We start from the raw sequence: 25,327 nt of genomic DNA, 5'->3' as shown, positions 1-25,327 counted from the left end.
GATGTGGGAAGAGTGTCTACCCCATATTGAGTTCGCTTACAACAGATCAGTTCACTTACAACAGATCAGTTCACTCCACCACCAAGGTAAGTCCGTTTCAGGTAGTGTATGACTTTAACCCCCGTGCCCCTATTGATTTACTTCATTTACCAACATCCGAGAAATTGAATTTTGATACTAAGACACGTGCTGATTTGATTCTGAAAATGCATGAGTTGACTAAGCAAAATATTGAAAAGATGAATGAGAAGTATAGAACTTATGGTAGCCAAGGTCGGAAACATATTACTTTTGAAATTGGTGATCTTGTGTGGTTACATTTGCGCAAAGATAGGTTTTCTGATTTGAGAAAGTCTAAATTGCTGCCTCGAGCTGATGGTCCTTTTAAAATTGTGGAAAAGATCAATGATAATGCATATAAGCTTGAGTTGCCTGCAGATTATGGGGTTAGTCCCACATTTAACATTTCAGATTTAAAGCCTTACTTGGGAGAAGAAGATGACATTGCATCGAGGATGACTCCAATTCAAGAGTGGGAGGATGATGAGGACATCACTCTTTCAGATACATACACACCGAGTATTCCTCCAACAATAGGTCCATTGACACGAGCTCGTGCACGTCAACTAAATCATGAGGTGAGCTCGTTCCATAGTGTTCCTTTATATTTTGATGAGGATGGGATGCTACTGAATAATTGTGATGTATTGTTACTTAGAAACACGGGAGAAGAACAGCAAGGGCACCCAAGCTAAGGTGGAGGTCCAATCAAGTTCGAGTCCGTTTCGGAGTCCAGGATCAGCCTACACTAAAATCGTCGCCCAGGACGCATACGGACTCCGTTTTCGACGTTCTACACATGGTTAGAAAGCTAAGGAGATAAGCTTTCCAACGGGACTAGACCCATGTCCAAATTATTTCTGAGTCAATGGGAATCGTCGAAACAAGTGAACGTCCAGAATCTGTCAGGGTGCTGCGCCACCATCTTTTGGGCCGTTGGGCCGTGTATCGTGTTGGAGTCCATTAGGGACGCGTCCAGGGGTCCTTGGCCGACCCTAGTCTTTTATATACAGTAGCCGCCGCCCTAATTAGGGTTGGGTTTTACTTAGACATTGATCTACACACAGTTGTGAGATTTTCGCTCTTGTTCCGGACCGACTAGGCCGTCGCAAGTGTTTGTGGAACCCCGACTTCGAGTGCTTGAATTCAATTCACAATATTTCAGATTGCATCTTCTACGTTCTTGCTTGTGTTCTCGGTACGCTTGCAGGGATTGAGCCTTCTTGGCGAGGTCAACCGCGCGACACGGTTGATAACCATCGGAGCTGTGGTGTAGTGATTGCAAGGGAGACGATCTGTTCGGGTCGAAGCCTTTGGATCTTTAACGTCGAGTTCTCCACCCACCGACTTATCGCTACCTATCGAAAGATCAGGCCAACATTGCTCATCACATATTATGCAGAAAGGTGCCTAATTTTTTTTTCTAAATGACGGCACGAGCTCTACCGATTTTATATTAGAAGAAGAGAGTTGAACTAGTTTATAAGAAAAACCGAACCCAAAAACCATACAACTGCACATGGCGGACCAACGACCACTTCGACACTACAACTGACGGAAACGCCATAAGTTATCGTTGCCAAGCATGACTGTAGCTCCGACTTACTACAACAATCCGCAACTACTGCTTCTATCCACCAACTCCGCCACGGGGGAAAGCCATGCATTGCGTCATCATTGCCAAGCTATGTCGCACCCCTAATATAACATCTTCGACTTCCCCACTGCATGGCTAGTCCCACACGGAGAGCAACACGAATGAGGCAATCAACCCAACGAAAGAGAATAACAAATGAACTGAAGGTTCAGTGTGGTTGAAGCCACCGCTGAAAGATCTACGCTCGCGCCCAAGCCTGCAGCCACACGAACCCAGGAAGGGATCTCCATTACGACGCCTCCAAGGAGGGAACAATGTCCGCAGATGCCACCATCACTTATCCATACTCCCGAAGCTCAGTTTTCACCAAGAGTCCCTAACCTAGAGGTGGGGGGGGGGCAACATGACAACACATTCAAGAAGGGGAGTGGTGCCTCAGGCGTCACCATTGTCGACATGACAAGAAGCCGAGCAAGGCTTTCGCTCGTGGCCCTCGCACCACAACTGATAAGCCGCAGGAAGATCCCCGTGGTAGATCAACAAAGTAGCCACCCCCTTCACAAGCGCGCCACCTCGAGCCACCACCATGCCATTGAGCTACCCACGAGCCAGATTTGGGGAAGAGTAGACATCCGACAAGGGGGGGGGGGAGCACAGATAGTGATGGGGGGTTAGGAGATGAGCACAGGGGTGAAGAGGGCCAGCAGCCATAGCAGATCTGTCGCCAACCCAGCCACCGCGCTATTAGGGTCGCAGATCCGGCCGTTGGGTCGCCCACCGCGCCATCGGGGGCGCAGATTCAAGGCACGATGCCAGCCGCGCCGACCAATTCCATGGCGATGACCACGAAGAGCTCGTGTAGCGCGGCGGTGTTGACAGTAGGGGGAAGCAGCGGGCTCCCCTCAGTGCTAAGGTCCATTGACATCACACACCGGTGCACTGCGGACTGCACCAAGATCACCTCCGCAATTTGCTACTTCATCCGCATGAAGGCCTCACATGAGAAGCATTAGAATGTGCCGCCGACCGTGACAGAGTCCAGGGTCAAGTTTAACGCGCCCACCGTACCATCGATCGTGTCGCCCACCTCACCGTTGGGGGAGCAGATCCGCCGTTGGGTCGCCCACTGCACCGTCGGGGGTGCGAATCCGGCTATCGCACCGCACCGACCGGCACGCCACGCCCATCGGGCACATAGATCCTGCCTTCATGCCTCTGGGTCGCCATGCCACATCGCTGGTGCCGCGGAGCCAGCTGTTGAACCGCCACCCTGAGCCGACGAGGGAGCGGATCTGGCCGCCGCGTCCCATCACCTGCCGTGTTGCGCCATGAACAAAGAAGAGTGAGAGAGGAGGAGGAGGAGACCGCAATGGTTGCCGCTTGGTGCCATCACTGGCTGCTGCCACCACCGCCAGCCAGCGATGGTAGTGGCGGTCAGGCTGAGGATGTCGCCGAGGCGTGGGGGCGGAGGGTGGGGGGTCACCCCCAAGGCAACACGAGGGCTTGATCATTTCCTTATCACCTTCAGCCTAAGGTGCCTAATGCCTCATACGGAAATCTGAAACTTGTTGGGCAAGTGCCTCTACATGTTACATTCTATGGTTGCTGTAGTGGGATCGTTGGTTACACAAATGTACAGAACACTTGGGGACCTACTGCCTCGTGGTAATAACCACGGCTGCACGCTAAAGCTACGATGATGAGGAACAAGCTGACCCACTGCAAGATGGTCCGAGCGTCCAGCTTCCCACGCTTGAAGTCATCGGGAATATCCACGTCCATGAATGGGTCCCTCCTCGTCCTCGTCCATGGGACCTAACTTGCCCATGGGGCCGAACTTATTGCCGGACATAAGCCCTTATCAGGGCCGACCCTGAGGGAGGGGGGGGCGAGCGGGGTGGCCGCCCTGGGCCCCCAAATCCCAGGGCCCCCCATATGTAGCAACAATCTACATATTTTGGTCCAACCCAAAGGAAGCCAACCCTGCTACTGATCAACCATTCAGCTCGTCCAGCGTCAGGCAAAAGAAGCTTTGGCGGCATTGTGGCAGGCGGCGCCGACCCTGCGTCCCTCGATCCCTGTTGCTGATCTCTCATCCAGTCATTCACCTTTGCGTATCCTCGATTCCCCGTCAGGCCTGCGATGTTGCTGCTGCTGCTCCCTGTGATTCCATGAACATGACCCGTATTGGTGGCTGAGCTCCTGGCGAGTGGCATGAACATCCCCGTTAGGCCTGATTGCCTATTTGCTTGAACTGTTGGTTCACCGCCATCGGTCTACTACCCTGCAGGAGGCTCTCAGAATCACTTAATTGGTGTTGTTCCTGTAAGTTTGAGTTCCATATGTTGGTTTTTTTGGCTTTAGTGTTTTCGTTTAGCATTTGATAAAATCATCCTAAGAATTAAGATTAGGTGTGATGCACATGCACTGATGCCTAGTATTACCAATGTCACTTGATTATTAGGGTTGAGGCCTCCGTGACCATGACTGATAGTGAATTCGTGATTAGCAATTCGGCAATCCGCATTCATGGTGAAGCGACCCTGTAGCGCACACTTGTTGAAGCGCCTGCATTCGGTGATACGGTGACTCATCTTAGCCGTCTAATTGGTTATCCTTTTAGTATTTCATCCGCAGATTTGCTAATGCAATTTTTTTTAATTTTTAGCACGTTCTTGATATCATGTCTTCTAGAAAGCATGCATCTGGCAGCGAAAAAGGAAAAAAGAAAACGAGTAGATGAGTTGATAGAATCACAGAAGGGGGCCATTGATAAATTTTTTAAGAGTAATACAAGCAGTTCAAGGAACCCAGATGAGTTGGCGATAGTTGCTATGGAGGAACAACCTAATGGGAATTCAGAAGACTAAGGCCCTATAGAAGAAAATATTGACACCAATAGGGATGATAACAATGTGAGTGATCATGAGCATATGTTTAATTCATCTGCTAGTGTTGATGAACAACTGGTTTTTCCTACGGATATCTATGATCCAAGAAATTGGGGTAATCTTGATAACAAAGCAAGAAACATATTAGTTGAGAAGAGACCTATAAGAGAAGAAAAACTTAAATTCTCTTTAGATGGTAACTCAAGACATATTTTTATGCTCATTATTCCAGAATAATGAGCAATGGAGAGGTACATGACAGAAAATGGTTAGTTTATTCTAAGCATGTTGACAAAGTGTTTTGCTTCTGTTGTAAGATTTTCAAATCTAATAATAGCAAGAGAGTTCATTAGGAGATAATGGATTTAGAGATTGGAGGCATCTCAGCGATAGGCTCAAAGAACATGAAACTATTGTAGAGCATACTACTAGCACGAACTCTTGGAATGAATTAAGAACTAAATTGAGCAAAAAATGAAACAATTGACAAAGATTTCCAACAGGAAATCACAAAGGAGAAAGAACGGTTGAAGCAAGTTTTGTTATGAATAGTTGCCATTGTGAAATAGCTTGGTAAACGAAATTTGGCTTTTACAATGACAATAATGGTAATTTCTTAGCTTGTGTTGAGATGATTGCATAATTTGATTTGGTAATGCAAGACTACCTTAGGTGTATTCAAAACAATGAAATTCATTATCATTATCTCAGTCATAAAATTCGGATTGAGTTGATTTCTATTTTGGCTTCCAACGTTACAAATACTATCTTAAAGATTGTTAAAGAGGCTAAATATTTATCCATTATTCTTGATAATTCGATGTGAGTCATGAAGAGCAAATGACTTTGATAGTTCGATGTGTTAATATGTCTGAGAGAAAAATTAAAAATTGAGGAGTACTTTCTGGAGTTCTTGAAGGTGGATGACACATTTGGTTTAGAGCTTTTTAATGTATTGCTTGAGTACATGAAGTCCTTTGGTCTTAATACTGATGATATAAGTGGTCAAGGTTATGACAACGGTTCAAATATAAAAGGAAAACACCAGAGGGTAAAAAAATGCTTGCTTGATATCAATCTAAGAGCTTTGTATATGCCATACACTTACCACAGTCTTAATCTTACTCTTTGTGACATGGTAAAATCATGTGTTAAAGCTGTTTGATTTTTTGGTATTGTGCAATGAATATATGTATTATTTTCTGGTTCTACCAAAAGATGAATTTTTTTGCTTGATCATATTCCAAGTTTAACTATGAAATCATTGAGCAATACCCGTTGGGAGAGTCGAATCAACAGTGTTAAAGCAATTAGATATCAAGCTTCTCATCTAAGATCACCTTTGTTTGAGTTACGTGAAGCTTTTGATACCGAACCCAAGGACAAGAGTGATACAAAAAATTTATTCGACGTTCTTGTTAGCTTTGAGTTTATACTTGGTATGGTTATTTGGCATGATATTTTATTTGCTGTAAATAAGATGAGCAAGAAGTTGTAATCATCATCCATGTGCATCGACTATGCCTTGCACCAAATTGAAGGTACGATTGAATACTTTGAGAAGTATAGAAATGAAGGGTATACATCTAGTTTGAACATTGCCAAAGACCTTGCATCTGAAATGGGTGTGAGCCATTGTTTCCAGTAAATTGTCGTGCTCTTAGGAAGAAACAACTTGATGAAATTGATTGCAATGAAGAAATACTGCAAGTTAAGAAGGCCTTTGAAGTTAATTACTTTTTAGCCATGGTTAATATGGCAACAACTCATTGAAAAATAGATTTGAAGAACTCTAAGTGTTTAAAGGTCTATTTGGGTTTTTATCGAGTTCAAACACCTTGAAGTCACTTAATGATATTGAACTAATAGATTGCTACACTAAATTTGCAAAAACTTTCTCTCTACATGGTTCATCTGATGTGGAGTTAAATGATCTAATATCTGAATTAAGGATTATGCAATTGACTTTGCCGGATAGAATAATATCTGCTATGGAGATTTTTAATTTGTTAGAAAAGTGGACTGCTATCCTAATATTACTATTGCTTATCGAATCTTATTTACTGTACTTGTGACTGTAGCATCGATTAAAAGAAACTTTTTAAAGTTGAAGTTATTGAAGAACTATTTGAGATCAGTAATGTCTCAAAGAAAGGCTAAATGATTTGACGACTTTATGCATTGAGAAGAATTTACTGAATGAGATTAATATCGATACTATCATTAGTAACTTTGTTTCTATAAATATTAGAAGAAATTGTCAGATGATCTCTACATGTAAAATGCTTTCCCTAGTGGTCTATATGCTATAATTTTGATTTTTTAATGTATCATCGTTAGAGGTAATAATTTTTTAATACCAGAATATTATCTTTACAATTGATATATAAATATTTTAAAATTTATATTTAATTGATCGCCGTTTTTAATTTTGGCCTGAACATCAAAATGTCAGGGCCGGCCCTGGCCTAGAGAAGAGCTGGCCAGACTCTAAAGGAGTCCGCAAGACAGACGACCTCCGCTCCTCGTCGATGACTGTAACCGTGGCGGGTGCCGGTGCCGGCTGCGACTGCGGCAACGGGTCCATGAGCCGGGAGCGCGTCTTGGCTCGTAGCAATGGTCCCGTTCCCGCAGCGGTGGAAGTATCGTGCAACGTACCACCTCACCGTTGTCACCGGCATCGGAATCGGAGGAAGATGACGACGTGGAGAGCCGCTTTTGGGGTTCATGGAAGGAGACATGGGCATCCCATTCGAGCGAGCTAGAGAAGGACGGCTGCGCGCGTAGCTGCGCCGTCCTCCCGAGCTCCTCCATCTCCAGGTCGAGGTCGAGCGACATCTCGGCGCCGGACGCCGCCTGCTTCCGGAGGAAGTTTCCGATTAGCTGCGTAGGCGGGTCCTCGCCTCCCTGGCCCGCGGCGTTTGCCGGCTGCGGCGACAGCGAAGGGGACGACGACTGCGATGAAGACAACGGCGCCTGCGGCGGACGGTTCTTGAAGCTGAACGCCTCGGTGGCGGTGCGCCCGTCGCCGCCGCCGCCGCCGTCATTATTCCCAAACTCGTAGCTCCCCTCCCGCCACACTTGGCCGGAGATCGCAGCGAGCTGGTCCCGCTCGACCTCGTCCTGCTTGCCGCCCTCGGCGTGCTCGCCGTCGAGTTGGTGCTCGAAGTCGCATTCCCTGCCAATCCGCCGGTGCCGCCTTCCGCCGATTTTTTATTAGACAGTGATTTTTTTTACAGTTATTAGGTGGAGTGTCGGTATTTTGTTAGATTAAGATTTTTTACAGTTTTTTATTAGGTAGAGTGTCGGTTTGTTTTATTAGACAACTATTTTTTTATGATTTTTATTAGGTGGAGTGTCGGTTTTTATTAAACAGTGTTTTTTACAATTTTTCATTAGATAGTTAGAGATGACGCACAAACTTTATATTGTAGAGATACACACCTTACTATCAGCTAGCATCCATGATAGCCATGGCCAGCTGATAAGCACGGGTGAAGCAGAGCTTTGAGTCTTGGGTCACGAGAAATTAGAGCTCTTATTATGATGCCTGCCTCACGAACCAACCAGCATGCATGATCGATAAGATAGTCTATTAACATAGTCACTTGGCTGAGATATATGACCTGAATTCTATTTATTGTCATGGTGACACATCAAGACGATCTTCGTTACAGTGACGTCCCATCAGTCTGCAACAGGTTTCATGGATAGAAACCATCCTGCTCACATTTGCTCCAGGCATCGAAACCATGACCCCCAAGAATAGCTTCAACGCAATGCCAATAATAATTCGGGCTCAAGTTCGGATTGTGGCAACCGCAGCATTATTGTGCATCGTACAAATGAACCAACTGGTGAAGTCTACTCAAAATATGTATGAAAAAAAGACCCAACGCAAATTCAGTCCTTGGCCCTATACAGGTCTCATCATGTATTGGCAGTTCCTGAGATTGCAATCGTATAGAATTTCCAGATATTCTACATAAAAAATGAATTTCCAGAAATCCTAAAGGCAAAATCCCTTGAGATCTCGAATTGGATCATTGGATGATGAAAGCATAAACAAAAGAACATCCCAAAAAGGCTATTGTGTGCAGCAGCCATGACCGTGATTCCATCGTCAACACAAAGAAACACTAGTGTACAACAACAATCTGCCAACTGAGAATATCCCGTGTTGGCATGCACGACCTAAACACAGGTAAGACAGCGTTAAACAGCAGTATTAGACAATCTACTGACCAGAGGTAGGCAGAAGTAGCACACAGCAGCCTATACACACTAATTCATTGTTTCATGCTTGAGCTTGTCATTTAAATAAACTTCACCAGGGGCAGAGCAAAAGTTTACTGGTGAGGCATAATCGAGAAGCCCTGTCTGGTTAGAAACCAGAGGTGTTTTTAAACCATTATAAGCCCTCGCTTGGGTAAACCAGAACAGACTGGAACCAGACCCACCCACACGTAATTCTAATTCAAATTAGGAGATTAGGGTCACGAGTCACGATCCAAACCATAACGGTCCATCAAAACAAGGTATAAGCGGTTTTCAGAAGGATGTAAAAGACGAAAGTAACTTTTTATAAAGCAGCTTATTTGGCTTATATCACAAGATGGCTCACTGCGCTTGTTGGGTAAAAGCACATGGCTTATAGAAGTGGCTTAAGCTAGACAAGACAGGAGCAATAAGCGATTCTGTATTATACATATAAGCTTTATCATATAATCCATTGTCAACTGAAAATTTCTTCCGAAAATCAGGCTAAACTTATTTGACAAAAATCAAGTTAAAAACTCTGTACTAAGAAAGCCTCATAAGAAATAGCATTTAAAATATCAGGACCTCATACCTCAGGCATATTATACTGCTGAGAGACTGCCAATCTTTCCCATCTCATATGTGTCAGCGTAGTAGTACAACTTGATCTTATTTGACAAAGACAGTCCAGAGGCCAAAGGAAGATTTCGCAACTTTAAGCCATCAAGCTCAGAAATGTCATCAACAAAGGCAGTGACATCCCCAAGTAATCTAAAGATAACACAACGGGCATCTTCCTGCAAATCTGGAAAATCAAAATATAGTGGTGTATTTTCTTTTACTTCTGGTAAACGGTATTCCTCCACAACCAGCTTGCCAGACTCCTGTAGAAGATCACAACCACAACAAAAACGCTTTATGAACACAAAATACAAAATAAGCTGGAAAAACTATGGCTATCTAAAAGGTTCAGCTGTATGCTTATTGAACCCTCAGTTAACAAAGCATGAAGCAGAAAATGATTTATAGTTTGCAGCAAACTTGAAAAAACTACAATCACATAGGTGAACTAACAATATTTTAGGCATCTGAGATATGAACAGACACATTCTCTAACTACCCCCTCTATATATAAATGTTGTGGTTTTGGACAAGAATTAGTCGAACATTTTAAACTTTTACTACTAATATGAACAAGAGAAAAAAGGGTCCATTTTACAAAGTCTAAAACTATCTGAAACAGAACCCTTAACCAACAAAACCAGGTCACATGACCACCTCGACCCATTCCACGGCGGTCTTGACATCTACATGGATCCTAACTAGCATCAGGAAAATTAAAAAGGATTTTAACACCACTACCACTAGGCCACATATCAAAAATATCTCTCTTCCATGCACGCCAACAAAAAGATCAAGTTGAATTGTAGACCCCACTTTTTTATTTCTCCTTTTTCTTACTTGCTGACTTCATCATTTATAGTTGGGAAAACTGCAAAAACCCCCCCAAAAGTCACTTGAATTTTGACTTTCCCCCCCAAAAGTTGTTTTGTTGCAAAAAACCCCCCAAAAGTTTGACTTTGTTGCAAAAAACCCCCTAAAAATTCAAAAGAATAAAAAAATCATAAAAAAATCTAAAAAAAACTAGAGACAATTCTAAGACCTTCTGTGAAATTTGTTTTCAAAAATAATATCCTTTGCATCATATTTAATGGAGAGGAAGTTTGGAAAAAAAAGAAAAATGTGTAGCTCATTTATTAACTCATGTTATTTTAACTTTGTCATGTCTACCATTATTTTTTCTACACAAATAATTGTTTAAGTAAACTAATAAAAGTGGTTTCACTAATTTTGGGGGTGTTATGGATTAGTTATGAATTAATCTATCTGCAACACATTTACTCAATCCTGCACGTTACAATAACTATTTCAAGATTTCATATATTTTTACAAGATAGAGGATCATCTAAGAAGACTAAAAAATTTTGTTTCATGATTTTTGGATTAGTAAATAATTAACTATGCATTTAACTCGAATTAACAAATGAGTTGCACGTTTTTCTTTTTTTTCAAACTTACTCTCCATGAAATATGATGCAAAGGATATTATTTTTGAAAACAAATTGCACAAAAGGTCTTATAATTGTCTCTAGTTTTTTTTAGAATTTTTTGTGATTTTTTTAAATTTTTTTTGAATTTTTGGGGGTGTTTTTGGAACAAAATCAAACATTTGGGGGGTTTTTTTGCAACAAAACAACTTTTGGGGGGGAAAGTCAAAATTCAAGTGACTTTTGGGGGGGTTTTTGCATTTATCCCTTTATAGTTTATTGGGATAGCAAGTGGATGTAACTGTCTAACAGGAGTCCACCTCAGTGAAAACCACTGCCATGTCAGACAAAACCATGGTGGTGTGGTTTCAAAGGCACAGTGGTGTCTTTCATTGGTTCTGAGTTCAAGGGTGAACTAGGCAGTTTTACAGTTGAGGGTTCAAATTTGTCTGAAATTATAGTTGAAGGGTTCTAAAATGGATATTTTATCTTTGAAACATACGGCTAGCTGGAAAGCTTCCGTTTTACTCCCCTGAACTTTCACTGAAGTCCATTTAAACTCTTAAACAACAAAACTGGATATCCTACCTAAACTTTCATTATCAGATTACTACCTCTTATGGTGGTTCAGACTAGCAGTTTGGCTACTATGGGTAACGGCATTTTCTTTTTTTCTTTTTTCTGTGCATATGGATAACAATGTGCACGTCTGAATGGAAATAATACCACAAGACACTACCCCAATTGGGCGCTGCACCTAGCAAAGTAGCCAGTCACCAGGCATCGTCTTCAACCCAGCTTGCTACCTATCTACCTAGTTGTCACTTCTACTGCTGACAACCACCTAGCTTTTTCCTATCATCTCTTGCAAACCCTGCTTCCTATCCAACCTGCCGAAGAAGGGCCAGATCTGAGAGTGCTGGGTGCAAGCAGCTCAAGCATGATGGAAAGACATTGTTGGTCAGTGATGACTACACTGGATGGAGCACATACACATCAATTTTGTGCTAACAGATAAGCTCCACAACTAATCCATTTAAAATAACCATAATTGCACATCAGTTGAATGCATATAGACATCAATTGCTACAGTTGGGAGGGGGAAGGAAGACATGTTAAGCATGATGAGGTAAATTGAGGCAGCAGGCTTGCTGCTGCAGCGCTTGGGCTTCCATGGCGCAGGTTCCAGGGTTGGACACGCCCATCACACCACTCACAGCTGAGGAAGTCACCCTGCCGCCAAACCACTCCTTGTGTGACCGGTGTGCCATGTTCAGAGGTCACTGCCGCAGACCAGCATGACGATTGGAGTAGGCTAGGATGTTGAGCTTATCAAGGAAGAGCTGCAGTAGATGGGTGAGATTATGACGGCAAGATGACCATGGATGATGACAAGTGGCCAAGTGGGGTAAAGGAATGATGAGAATGGGACTGGTGGCGTGTAAAGCTGATTGTAATGTCAAATGGAGGAACCGATCCACACTACCCTCCAAGGATACACAATTTTGCAGTTTAAGGAGACTTTCAGGAAAGCTATTTGGGTGTTTTTGTGTGTGTGTGTGCCGGGGGGGGGGAGGGTGGGTGGGTAAAATGGGCTTATTCCTATTTAGGTTAACCACAAGAAAGCAATAGTAACATGCTCGTCATAGGAAATGCTTTAATTTCCCTATAGTTTCTAGTTTTTACCAACGTAATATGGTATAAAATACTGGTTAAAGTGGCCTCTTGGAGATCATGCCATGTCTAAAACATCTTACAGTTACAAAGAAGCAGTGGCTATGAGATTTTATTGTAAGGCCAAAAATAGTGACTAAAGAGTGGTTTTATGTTCAACACAAGCATAAAAGGAGATCGGAAGAAGCAGAAAATAACCAACCACTAATTTTGAGCAGAGGCAGTGTCTTATTACCTTAACAACTGTAACTTGTATATAAAGAATAGCTGGATTTACAAATCTATCTTCCATGCGTGTCAATGAAAACTCCCTCATGTACAATTCTGATGAGGAAGGTGAATGGGTCACGAAAGGTCTTATAACATTGAAAAAATCAAGGCGAAATCCAGCTATTCCAGGTGAATTAGGTAAGAGATATTGCTCAAGAACAAGATCATTATCTGCGAGCCTCTCAGCTTCAACTGGAATCTGGGAAATAGGGAAGAAAAGCTTCAGTCATAGCTAGAATGAAAAAGATCAAAAACAGTTCAGCAAAACATAGGGTTTACCCTAAATCTGCCCAAGGGTGGTGATCCGTCTAAATAACTTTTCATCCTCATTATTCCCACAGATGTATCAGGACACATCTCCTTTCTCAAAGAATTGCCGAAAACGACTATTCTTTTTGCATGGATAAATGATTTATGTGGATTGGTTGGCTTTGGTTCATGAAAGCTATCATCCAATGACAGAAGATCAAATTCTTCGGTAAACTTGGTTGAACGAGAACCAATATGGGGAAGTGTCATTTTTATTGAAATTATACGACCGCGGATAGGATTTGGGAAGTGAAATTTAATGTGTCTTGGTGCTTCACTCAAGCTACTTGATTTTTCTGGTCCACAAAGATGTGGAGATGAAGATATTATATCTTGTACATCCCATTTTCCTATGAACGTACGATCTTCTCGGTGTATTTTATTACTAGCCCATATCTCCACCTGCGCAAGCAGCACGATTATTAGAATATGAAGCAAGGAAGTATAAAAATGCACTAAAGGAACAGGAACAATGAAAATAGCTCAATGGGCTAGTTTAAATGATCCTCTTGTTTTTGCATAGATAGTTAACTCTGCCAGTATATAAAAAAGAGAGTGAATTGCACAAAACTACAACTATTGTGCCATTTATAACACAAAACTCCAAGTATTGTATCTAATAACATAAAACTACAAGTTTTGTACACCACTTTCACACATAACCCGATTTTCGTTACACAACTATATGCAATGATAAAACCGCATATAGATGGAGCATTACAAAGGAACTCATTTTTTCAACATATAATCTAGGGCTGTAAATAATTTTATAAATTAGTCTATCATATAAGAAGAATATTAGTGAATTTTTTTAGATTTTTGAGATTTTATTTGAGGCCCTAACAATTGTTAGAAATTATAGTTTTGTGTTACTAAACACAATACTTGTAGTTTTGTGTCACAAATGGCACAATAGTTGTGGTTTTGTGTAATTCACTCTAAAAAAGATGTCTTGCAGGTCTTGCATGTTGTGCTAATTCTAGACCAGGATTATGTCAACAAATTAGATGTATTTGCATCATTGCTACATTAATGGTGTACGTATAGAAAGACAGTCAACTGTCACAAAATTATGACCGTGCCCAAACCAATAAAGCCACAAACATCATAAGACAGGAACCACTGTTATATTAGATGCCATAGATTGAATTGCTTAAAGAGCATAAGTTCAATTCTGAAGTACAGGCAGAGGTTCAGAACCAAAATACTTATACAGCTCCAAATAATTGACATCACATTATCATTTTGTCTCAAACAAAACCAGATGTTTTCCTGTGCTTACAAGTTAGAAACATAGCTAGAGCAGTCACCTTACAATCGGTAATTAAATATAATTGTATATAGCTCCGTAGAGCCAATATTAGGAATTTATTTTCTCTCTGCATATTTTCTATTGCCTTACTTTTTTCTAGACATTCTGGGAAATAAGTAAGATAGAGCATGAATTATCTCTCAAGGCGAGTTCTATTCTTTTTTGGCATACAATTTCAGAGAAAAAGATAGCATTTTGCGCATTGCTTCCCTTGTATCGATATGTAGCATACTCAGGCATACAGTTGAACTCTTCTCTTATTCTCAAGCTACATGATTTCATGATTAAAAATTATGATTTCAGTAACTTCAATTTAAATACGCCTTTTCAATTATCAAGAAAGCTGGAAGTAAGATGTATCCATATAGCTGGGAGTCCATACATATAACATTAAGGCATGCCTGGCTAATATTGTTTATACTGGTTTTATAGGTACAATAAGGATAACATGATCAAGAAAGAAAAAGTAAAGTAGGCTATCTTACAATTGGGCAGTCAGATGTTGAGTAACCGCAAGAACTGACAATAATGGCAACTCCTGCAACATCTGATAAACCACCAAGAACAATCAAGAACTCTACAGATGTGTTGTCCCGTGGAGCTTTCCAGTAAGACTTGTGGTCCCCATTACCAAGTGGTACCAGTAATGAAAGCAGTGGTTCAGAGTCATTGTCAGTTTCGACCTGAATAATAGAACATGAAGGCATGGTCAAAGCATTATCTAAGTTTCATAGAAGAACAAAAAGAAAAACGAAAAAGGCATCTTTCAAAAATGACGCATAAGGCCAGTTTATTTAACAGTTTTCCCATGGTCCATGTGCATTGTAAACTTGTATATGCAGCAGAATGTATGGATAACAGAAGGCAGCAGATCATAAAGGAGCACGAGTTATCATAATTGTACAAAGTTGAGAAATACCGTATGTAAAAAGCTTGCATATGGAAATTCTGCAAGGGATTCTTCACCATCAAGGATCTCCTTCAATTGCCTCTGACCAGATTGAATACTTTGCGATAAATCAGATGCTCTGCTGGATTCAAGATGGCAGACCTGATTCACAGCATTCAGTGCTGCTTTCTCTGTACGATCTTTTCTCCGCAAGCTATGAAGAACCCGGACATAATCCACATACAGTACACATTTGATCATTTCACTGCAGCATGATTTGCACACAAAACAATCCGTGAGTGCTGAATAGCCACCACCTTGACTCCCACCATATAACTTCAGATCTCTGTAAGTGTTAAGCAAAAGGAAGGCCCCTTTCCCAGCACAACAAGCTTTGCAAACTGTCCTTTCACACTGGGAACATTCCACAAATACTGACTGATTTTCACTAGTGGCTGAAGCTTGTAATGAAGACAAAGCATGGATTTCACATGCCCCACCATAGCAGGATTCATCATTTTCACTGACATTCCAAAAGTCTATAGTTTGGTCATTGCCCTTTTCAAGCCCTATTGAAGCATTAACACGATCCTCAAGCACAGCATGGCCCAGCAGTGCTAGATTATCAGCAAAGCTGGACAACTTCAACAGGTAAGAATAATCAACTGAACGGTTTGGATCAACTGTGGCAGGAATTACACCAATTGATAGCAATGCTCGATCCCTTTCAGCGGCAGAAAGATCAAGATGGAGACGTTTTATTTCAAGCTTCATCATTTGCTCAAAGTTAAGACCTTTTCCCTGGAAAGATGAATAAAGATTGAATGAATATGATCCTGAATTAAATTTATATACACATCATTTCAAAATAAGCCTTTTTTTTAAAGAATAGCTAAATAAGCAAGTCTGTATTGAAAAGCAAGGAAAGTAATAGTGTCCAAACATATGTCACCTCGAATTCAAAACCGTATCAGAAGTAGACGATGGTAACCAGAATAGAATTACAGATTCAGTGAACTATAAAAAATTTGAAGTTGTCTTTGTTGAAAACAAAAGTTTCAGTTACATTGTCGCTAGAGATTAGAATATTCTTGGACGTTTATTGGATACAAGAAGCCATTCAAGATATTATTGGTAACTTCAGGACAAGCTCTGCTAAGAAAGATTCAATGAAAATCTACCAAGAACATAACAGAACATAAACAGACAGAATATGAGTTTAGTACAAATTCATACCTTATTATTTCCAGAAAGTGATTCAAAAAATTTAAGATAAAGTTGTGTGCTGCCACATTCTTTAACCTGGTTATTCACTTTAGCAACAGGCACTTCCGATGCAGGAGCAAAAGGGTTAACATCAAATCTATCATCTAAGAAGTTTGTTTGTTCCTCTTCCTCATTACCAAAAGATGTATTGTCAGTTATATTTGACTTCGATACATCAAAATCACCAGTGAGAAAATCCACAAAATTTCTCGAACCATCTGATTGAACTGATGGCAAACTTTTAGTACAAGATCTTACACTACTATGAGCATCATTCCCAGGCAAGAAAGAATTTGCAGAAGACTTTGAACCTAGATCACAGTGAACACTGGATGATTTTTTACAGAGAAGCTCCATAAATTCAGGACTGCATCTGCTATTGGTTAACATATCTTCCCATGGAAGAGAAACTCCAAGTACTTCAATCTGTTAAAGAAGTTTAGCTCAACTCATGAAGGGAAAATAAATAAATGAACACAAGAGAAAAAGTTCTAATGCCAATAACAACAACAACAAAGCCTTTCAGTCCCAAACAAGTTGGGGTAGGCTAGAGATGAAACCCATAAGATCTTGCAAGTCTAATCATGGCTCTGGCACGTGGATAGCTAACTTCCACGCACCCCTGTCCATGGCTAGTTCTTTGGTGATATTCCAATCTTTCAAATCTTTCTTTACAGACTCTTCCCATGTCAAGTTTGGTCTACCTCGACCTCTCTTGATATTATCCGCACACTTTATTCTTCCACTATGTACAGGCGCTTCTGAGGGCCTGCGTTGTAATGCCAAAAGTTCTAATGCCAAAAGTAACTATTTAAAAGCATCTGCATCTAGAAGATTGCGTCAACCTTTTACCTCACCAAGAGTAATGGGTGTTCTCGATGTGGCAGATGGATGAAAAGATAATGCAACAACCCGATTTAAAAAGTTCAGTTCTCCTTCCAGTTCTTCAAAGTCATATAATAGGGGAAGGTAAGTGCTCTGTTGAACATCAAGCCTAGCACTTTTCCCTGTAACAGCAAAGTCCTCTGGATCAATTCTACCAGTGAGGGGGATCAACAGATTTGTCCCATTCGAGCACTGTGGAATGCAAGCACCCTAAAAAGATAATCTCTTAGTTAATATTCATCTATTGCTTAAATAAGATGTGTAAAAGGCAACAAGTACAATGGAATGAAAACATTTGATGAAGACACAACATGCAAAGAGCTAGATTATCACATTGCTATGCCCTAGTTCATAAAGTAAGAATGAAAAACTGCCTAAAAGCGAACTGAGCAGTAGCTCAATTGGTTAGTGCCTCCAGTAGAGAGGATGGTCACCCGGGCTCGAACCCGGGGCGCACCGGTTTGTGGGTACCTCCCTGAGAAACTGGTTTCAGCAAGTTTCCTGGCCAGCCAGGGTTCGGTACTCCCCTATCTTAAATTTTAAAAAATGCCCGAGGGAGTCTCTCCTCGTGGTCGAGAAAAAAAAACTGCCTAAAATGGGAGAGTTCTACTTAAGTAAATATAGCTCAAAGGATCTGCAAGCTTTAATTGGATTTCATAGACAAATACATACCAAATTCAAAGCAGCTGTATACACAGAGAAAATATCCAGATAAATAATTACATAAACTGCAGAAAAAATACAAAACCATGCAGAGGACTACAGGATCTACATGCTTTGAAAAGAATGCGCATAGAACAGATGAAACCAATACCAGATGGAGCAATAGACCAATTTTGAAACTACAAGATCTCAACAGCATATGGACAGAGTTGAAAACCTAGCCAAAATCAAGGGCTCAAGGCCAAATTCAGAAGCTGCACTTAGCTCATCTCAGCTCAGCCAAAGTTAACAAGCATTCAGTTAAGCTCTGGTTCTGAACCAAGCAAAAGTCATGTGCCAAAGTTCAAATTGTTAGAATTGCAAGATAGTATGTTGGCTTAAACCCAAATTTAGATGGCACATCCGAATCTGATGAGGTTCAATATTAGCAAGGACTGCCATTTTTGTGTGTCTGCAATCTTGATTTTGAGTGCAGGGTGAAAGTCCATCCAGCCAAATTTTAAAAGTAAGCGACCTAACTTGTATTTGCAAATGAACTTGATGAAACATCTGGAGCAAAAAAAAAAAATGATAATAAAACTAGTGAAGTAAGATGGAGGCAAGAACCTCAACCACAAGCTTAAGGGCATCTATGCTTGAGCCAAGTCTAACATCTACAGTTGCTGGATACGACGAATCTTCAGCACCGTGGGAGACAGTAAGCAGCAGCTGACAAATTTGACAAGGTTCACCAAGGTATATAAAAAGTTCCACGTAGTCTGCGCCTGTTTGACAAACCTGCAGGAGTAAAAAAATTTAACATGCTGTGTGAAAAACTGAAAAAACATTGAGTCTATAATTAAATAAACCAGGCAACTGTCAGGAAATATTACTGGCCAGTAAGTATCTAAAGAAGCACTATACCCAAATAAGATCCTTCTTTTTGAAGCTGAGAAGACTGGAACCGCCATCAGCCACTGGGGTGATGCTAGGAACTGGTTTCAACATGCATCCAGATGGCCTTGATAGCACCTGAATTGTCAAGATTAAGCATGATACCACAAAAAAATATAATCCTGAATTAGCACATTGAAATCAAGTACTATAAAGTAAAGTTTTCAATAAAGATACTGATAATATGTTACCCACTTTGAGAGGGAACATTGGGATGGATGGGAGATGCTTATATAGCCTCAATCCAAGGAACATCTCTAACTGTTTTTGACGAGAACTGTCATTCAGAAAATTGTGGTACCTTCTTTGCACCGTAATCTTCACATTCTGAACAGCTGAGAATTTACTAAATTTTCCAGATTCCTCCTTGAATATGTTCAGAATCTCGCTGTGCATAGCTTTTGAGCCAGTGTACAACGTGGCATGGATATCACCAGCCAGAAGAAAAAGTTCAGCAAGGTGGTTCATCGGAGCAAGCATTGTTGAGCCTTTGAATTGATCAAATGTCATATCAAATCTTTTCCAGGGCTTCTGCGGGGCCTCCTGGCATGGATGTTCCCAGGTCGTAGTACGTGTATTATGATCAATATAGAATGATTTCCCTGTTACAGAGTCAAAGCGCTCCTCCCATCCAAGGGGCAAGGAACGAACACTTCGACCGCTATATTCGGAATATCTGCCTGTTGATAACCCAAACATGGCATCTATGTCGAGGGAGATACTCAATCGACTACACTGTTCAACAAAAACTTGAAGTGCCCCAAAGTAGCTAGCAGCATTAGTCCGATCAAGAGAGTCCGCACAATTGAAACGTATCACCCCATTTTGAATAGATTCCATGCAAAACTCGCCATTAATGTCATCGTTGCAGATAATCAATCCTTTACATTCCTTAAGCTGCTGCTTTGCATCATAGTAATTCCCTTCACTGAAGCCAATAGCCATTGTAGGTGCTTTAAGATGTCTCCATAGGCCCTCAACTGTCTGCTGCTGCCCTTTTGACTTTACAGTGGCATGCCAGTCATAATTTATCAACTGAATCCATGTGTTTCCAAGCTTTCCACTAGACTTCATGTACTGTAGAGATTCTTTGAAATGATCAACTAGAACTGTCTCAGTTTTTCCCTCGCCGTATCTTAGTAAGTTAACACAAACAATGGGAACCATTCCAGATTTCTTTTGCCTAGCTGCATTCACTTCAGATGATTTATTGCCGTATCTTCTACTCAACCGTTGATAATATTGTAGGCTGCCATTGTAAGGATCATCAGCAACATAAATTTCAGCTTCTACTGACACAGCATTTTTTATTTCTGCACCCCACCAAATTGGTATAGTTCCACGCCGCCAGATATATGAGCTAAAAGGGATACGCTGTCCACCCTTTAGTGGAGCCCAAACAAGGTGCTCACACTCTACCTCATTGCCTGTGCCTGAACATGCATTTAGTCCACGAGCCAAATAGCGGGTTCCAGGATGCAACCGACTACGGCGTGCAATGAGGGCAACTGACCCACCTTGCTGCCCTGTACCTCCAAAGTATCGACACTCAGCAAACCCCTGCAAAAGAATGACACAGTGTCCTGGCAACCCAATGTCCTGAAAAGGCTTTGATAGCCACCCATTCCAAACGAATTCCTCATCTGGTTCCCATAGAGTCATGCGACTTGGAAACGGTCTGGTAATATCCCTTGTTTCACAGAAGTAGTACTTCCCGTCGATGTCCAGATCAGCCAATTCGCGGATATTCTTCAGCTCTCCATTCCCCTGGGCTTGAGGGTTTTGCAGCTGAATCTTTATCCATTGACTCTCGGCCACTGTATATATGCACCCACCTCCAGGAAGATTCGGCACCGTTGCGCTCAACTGTGTTGCAACCAAAAGCAAAGCGTAGCTTCCTAACACCGCATAGCCTAGCACTGCTCTCGCGTATGTGGTGCCCTTGGATAAAATCCTTGATCCGTCAGTGATGGAGTTCAATGCCGCGGCCTCGGAATCAAAAACGTCATCCCCGTGCTTCCCCAGGTAGCGCAGCGATCCCGTGGTTGGGTCGACATGAATCACTTGTGTATCCCTCCGTGTCGACAAGCTAATCACAATGTACACCTCGGTCGTCTCCAAAACTACGACGACGATTGATGTGTCCTTGGACCTAGGGAGGGACTTGCTGTGGAGCATCTGTAATTTCTGGAGAAACGAACTGCACCCAGCACCTTGGGAAGATTGATCCCGCGCGCTGAAGAGGAAGAAGAAGAGCCTGATTGAACAATGGATCAATAGATTACATAAGATTAGCAGGGCACCACGCAGCAATGGAGAAGAAAGAAAGATTGGGATTCGGTCGCACGAGGTCACAGCAAAGAAAGGGGAGATTCCTCAGGCGAAAACGAACTCTAGACCAATTCGTGAAAGCAAGCGAGGGCTACTTACCGACAGAAGAAGAAATCTACCCGAGCCCGGGCGGATCTACGCGCCGCGCCGGTCCAGCACCAGCAGGGGGCGGCGGTAAAGAGTAGGGCGCGACGACCCCAACGCCGGCGAGTGATCCGGCGATCGGAATCGCACGGCAAGGCCGCGATTCAGAGTAGAAATTGAGGGTGAAATATGCAGAGAAGGCACGGAAAGTTCAGAATCAGAACTTGAGATCCATTTGCTGTGACTTCAGATAATCACCTCAGTTCGTACGCTGGACGGTGGACCACTCAGGGCGTCTTCCTGAAAATTCGTGATGCTCTGTTGTGAATTTGTGATACCCAGCTGACGTTCTAAGCTTCTACTGCAAAGATCAATGCTCGCTGAAATTTTCTTTCATCTGCTGAATATCAAGACTAGCCATTAATGCTATCATGTAAAAATGGATTGATTGCATTATACTAGTAGCTGAGAAGCATTTGGAAGATGATCTGGAATAAGTTTTAACCACAATACTGCATCTTTGATCGTCCATGATGTAAAGCATAGTTAACATTGTAGATATAACTCTGAAACAGTTGATAGCTTAGATTTTGCATTTCTGAGACGCCTCTTGATGATATCTGCCATTTACAATGCTCAAATTTTGATTGTCACTTAATCATTTGTTTTTGTTGTCACTATATTGACTGTTGATCATCCAAATGATCCTTCTTTCATCATAGGTCTGAACCAACATAAACTGATTGAGAAGCTTGTTCTTATTTCACATTCTTGTTTGAGTAGGAACCAGGAAGATCAAATTGCCCGGAAGGAAGGAATTCCTTTCGGTCTGGACCTGGTTTCATTTAACTCGAGGGTTGGATGGAATTCTCAAGTTTCCATGGACTTTTGAAAGTTGATTTTCAGTCAATACGACAAATTTTAATGGCACTACTATTTTAAAGTCAGGTCGATGTATGTGTGGCTCTGTGAGGAGCACAATACTTGCTTAATCTTGTCCCCGCTTGCATACTAGGAGTCCCCTCTCTAGATATGTGTGTTTTTCCTCTCTTTAGATGGCAGTGTTGGTCCTATGTCGAAAGAGTAATCTGACCCGACGGAGTGGTATGTTAGCAAAACAGTTTGGGAATAGTGGTACAGAGGCAATTTTTCCTTATTTCAAACCCATTCTGAGGAGCAATCCAAATCCAGGATATCTTAATAATAATGAAAAAATCTTGGTATTTCTATCTAAGACATGTATCGTCATCAGCGCTGCACTGTTGAAAACTAGTTTTTTGGAAACCATGTTGAAAACTAGTGCCTCACTCCATCCAGGAAGACCACCCAGTAGCCAGCCACTCGGCACATGCTTTTTCCCGCGCCAACAGTGTGATCCTATTTCTGCTCGAGTTCTGTTACTCCCAACCACACTCCACTCCTCAGTCCTCGAAGCGAAGTGCTGAAGTTTGAGACACCTCCAAACCGCTTCCCCGAGGTGGAAAGAACCTAGTCAGGTGGCCACCGTTGGTGATCGGCGTCGAGAAACGTGACGCCGGCACGGGGGAGGTCACCGTGGCAGCGGCCAGGGAGGACAAAGCCAATGCCAGCGCGGTGGAGCCGATGGAGACGATGTTCGAAGCGCAACCGGTGCCGTCGTGGCAGGAGCAGCTGATGGTGCGCGCTTTCGTGGTGAGCGCGTTCCTGGCCGTGGAGTTCAGCGTCATCGTGATGAAGCTCAACCACACCACGGGGTTCATCCCCTCGCTCAACATCTCTGCGGGGCTGGTCGGCTTCTTCTTCGTCCGCCTCTGGTCGCTCGCCGAGGTGCGGATGGGGCATTTCTCCGCCGGCCATTTACCAAGCAGGAGAACACCGTCATCCAGACATGCATCGTCGCCTCTTACGGCATCGCCATCAGCGGTACAACGCTTGCCTTTGTCGTCGTCTCGTCACCTCGAACGTGGCAACGGAACAGGGTCGGTTATGATATTTTGGTGATCCAGCGAAAAATTAAAAATAGGAGCTTATTAAATATAAATTTTAAAATATTTATATATCAATTACAAAGACAATATTCTGAATATTAAAAAATTGTTACCTCTAATAGTTATATATTAAAAAAATCAAAATTATAACATATAGACAATAGCGTATAGCACATTGGCTCGAGGCAATGGTGTTATGTTTTGTATATCATACAAATAGCAGTTACATGTATCACAGGAAAAAATAGCATGACTCAACACATAATAATATAAACAGAGAAAATAAGATGCATACGAGATATATGAGATGGTAAAATAAATACATACTTCTCAACTAAGTCTATGTAGTAATCATGACTTCATCACCCAACTTGAAAACAGAAACTAACTTCTCATAAATCTAAAACAAATATAAAAATAAAATTAGACATGTCAGACACAATAAATATAGCGAAGCTTACAAAAGTAAAATAGCATATGTAGGATTAATTCAAGCTAAGAGTCATCTACCAACCGGAGCAGGACTCTTGTAGTGACAACACCTGTAAAAAAGAAAGTATCCAATTAAATAGATTTATTGTGCAAAGATCATAGATTTATAGTGCAAAAGGTACTGGAGAAGTAAGAAAAACAAAAATTAGTAGCCTACCATGGGGCATAGAACTCAACAAGGACTTCTTTTGATCTATCAAGGACAATTGAGCCAAAAGTCTCAAGGGTGAGCACAGCAACGCTTGAAGGAATGGTTGCCAGCTTTATATTGGTCCAATCACGATCAACCTATAATGAGAAACTGGAATTGACCATGAGAAAATCCTATTAATTTATCAAACCATAAAAATGGAGAAGAAATAATTTCTTATGAGTATCCATGTGCCAAATCCTATAAATTTCTTATCCATCCTTCGTGGATAAAATTTCAAACCATCACGATCAAGGTAGAGTTAGCTTTCTTAAAACTTTAACAAAACTAATTTAACTTTTGAGGTATAAAATTTAACTTGAACAAAAAACTTATCTAAGCAATGCCTAGTTATTTAATAAGAACAAAGCTAATTTAACTTTTGAGGTATAAATTTCAAACCTTCGTCGATCAAGACAGAATTAGCTTTCTTAAAACTTGGACCAAGCCTTTCATACTTAGGGGCAAGCTTCTTGCAAGGACCACACCTGAACAAACAAAGTAGGCAGAAGATTAAAATCTGGTATGCTTTAAAATGCTAAACTGCTGATACAATGAAATACTTAGATTAAATTATAGTTCTAAGTTACTAAATTGCAGAAAATACAACTAAAGAATGCAAAACTATCAGCTTAAGAGCACTCTTCTACGTGTACAGTTACAATACGAATTCCACCTAGACCTTACACCAGAAACCTATTGAAAATGCATGCCATAAAGAAATATTCCACCAATTTTCCATAATTAATCCCACTCTGGAGAAGAGAAGATCCTGATCTAATCTAAAATATTACACATTTGTCAAGGACGTCGACGCCCAAGACGGCAGGGCCTCGGCTACGTAGCTCGTAGCTTCGGCTGGTAGAGGCGTCGGGGTTTTTGCCCGGTGGCCCGATGGTGAAGGGGATAAGATTAAGAGGAGAAAAGGGGGGATTAGGAATGGGTAGTTCTTTCTTAATCCCAAATAATGCTGATTACATCCAATATATAGGCACTTAGCCTGCTAACAAAGGAAACAAACCCCTTGATTCTAGCTTACCTTGCATGCCGATCTGCATGCCTGCTTCCCTAAACTCACGCCTAGCCACTTGGCGCCGGTGGTGGCTGTACCTGGACGTGGGATCGGCGCCGGTAATGCCGGCCCCACATGACATCTCTCCCCCCCTCGACGAGCAGCTCGTCCTCGAGCTGGAAGCTAGGGTAGCG

At 41.8% G+C, this 25,327-nt stretch overlaps 1 protein-coding gene and 1 pseudogene across 3 annotated transcripts; both read right to left on the bottom strand.

Moving 5' to 3' along the window:
- Positions 1-2,456: 2,456 nt before the first annotated feature.
- On the bottom strand, positions 2,457-8,655 carry LOC133883209 (mechanosensitive ion channel protein 5-like; annotated as a pseudogene).
- Positions 8,429-21,793, bottom strand: LOC133911954 (probable phosphoinositide phosphatase SAC9). 3 transcript variants are annotated; one of them, XM_062354460.1, is made up of 12 exons: positions 21,488-21,793; positions 19,253-21,314; positions 19,028-19,135; positions 18,731-18,901; positions 17,429-17,671; positions 16,547-17,002; positions 15,341-16,111; positions 14,907-15,104; positions 13,080-13,511; positions 12,766-12,999; positions 9,401-9,692; positions 8,429-8,742 (listed from the first exon to the last, which is right to left on the bottom strand). In XM_062354460.1, exons 2-11 carry the CDS (start codon positions 21,233-21,235, stop codon positions 9,411-9,413), a joined length of 4,878 nt encoding a protein of 1,625 aa, XP_062210444.1. In that variant the 5' UTR covers positions 21,236-21,314; positions 21,488-21,793; the 3' UTR covers positions 8,429-8,742; positions 9,401-9,410. The 3 variants fall into 3 exon arrangements, with proteins under 3 accessions (XP_062210444.1, XP_062210462.1, XP_062210454.1); XM_062354478.1 differs by having other exon boundaries at positions 8,429-8,529; XM_062354470.1 differs by having other exon boundaries at positions 19,253-21,293.
- Between the last annotated feature and the right edge of the window lie 3,534 nt (positions 21,794-25,327).

The sequence above is a fragment of the Phragmites australis genome, chromosome 1 (assembly GCF_958298935.1).
Source record: "Phragmites australis chromosome 1, lpPhrAust1.1, whole genome shotgun sequence".
NCBI lineage: Eukaryota > Viridiplantae > Streptophyta > Magnoliopsida > Poales > Poaceae > Phragmites > Phragmites australis.
Note: the sequence above shows the minus strand (reverse complement) of the source record. Positions and strands in the feature narration are given on the sequence as shown.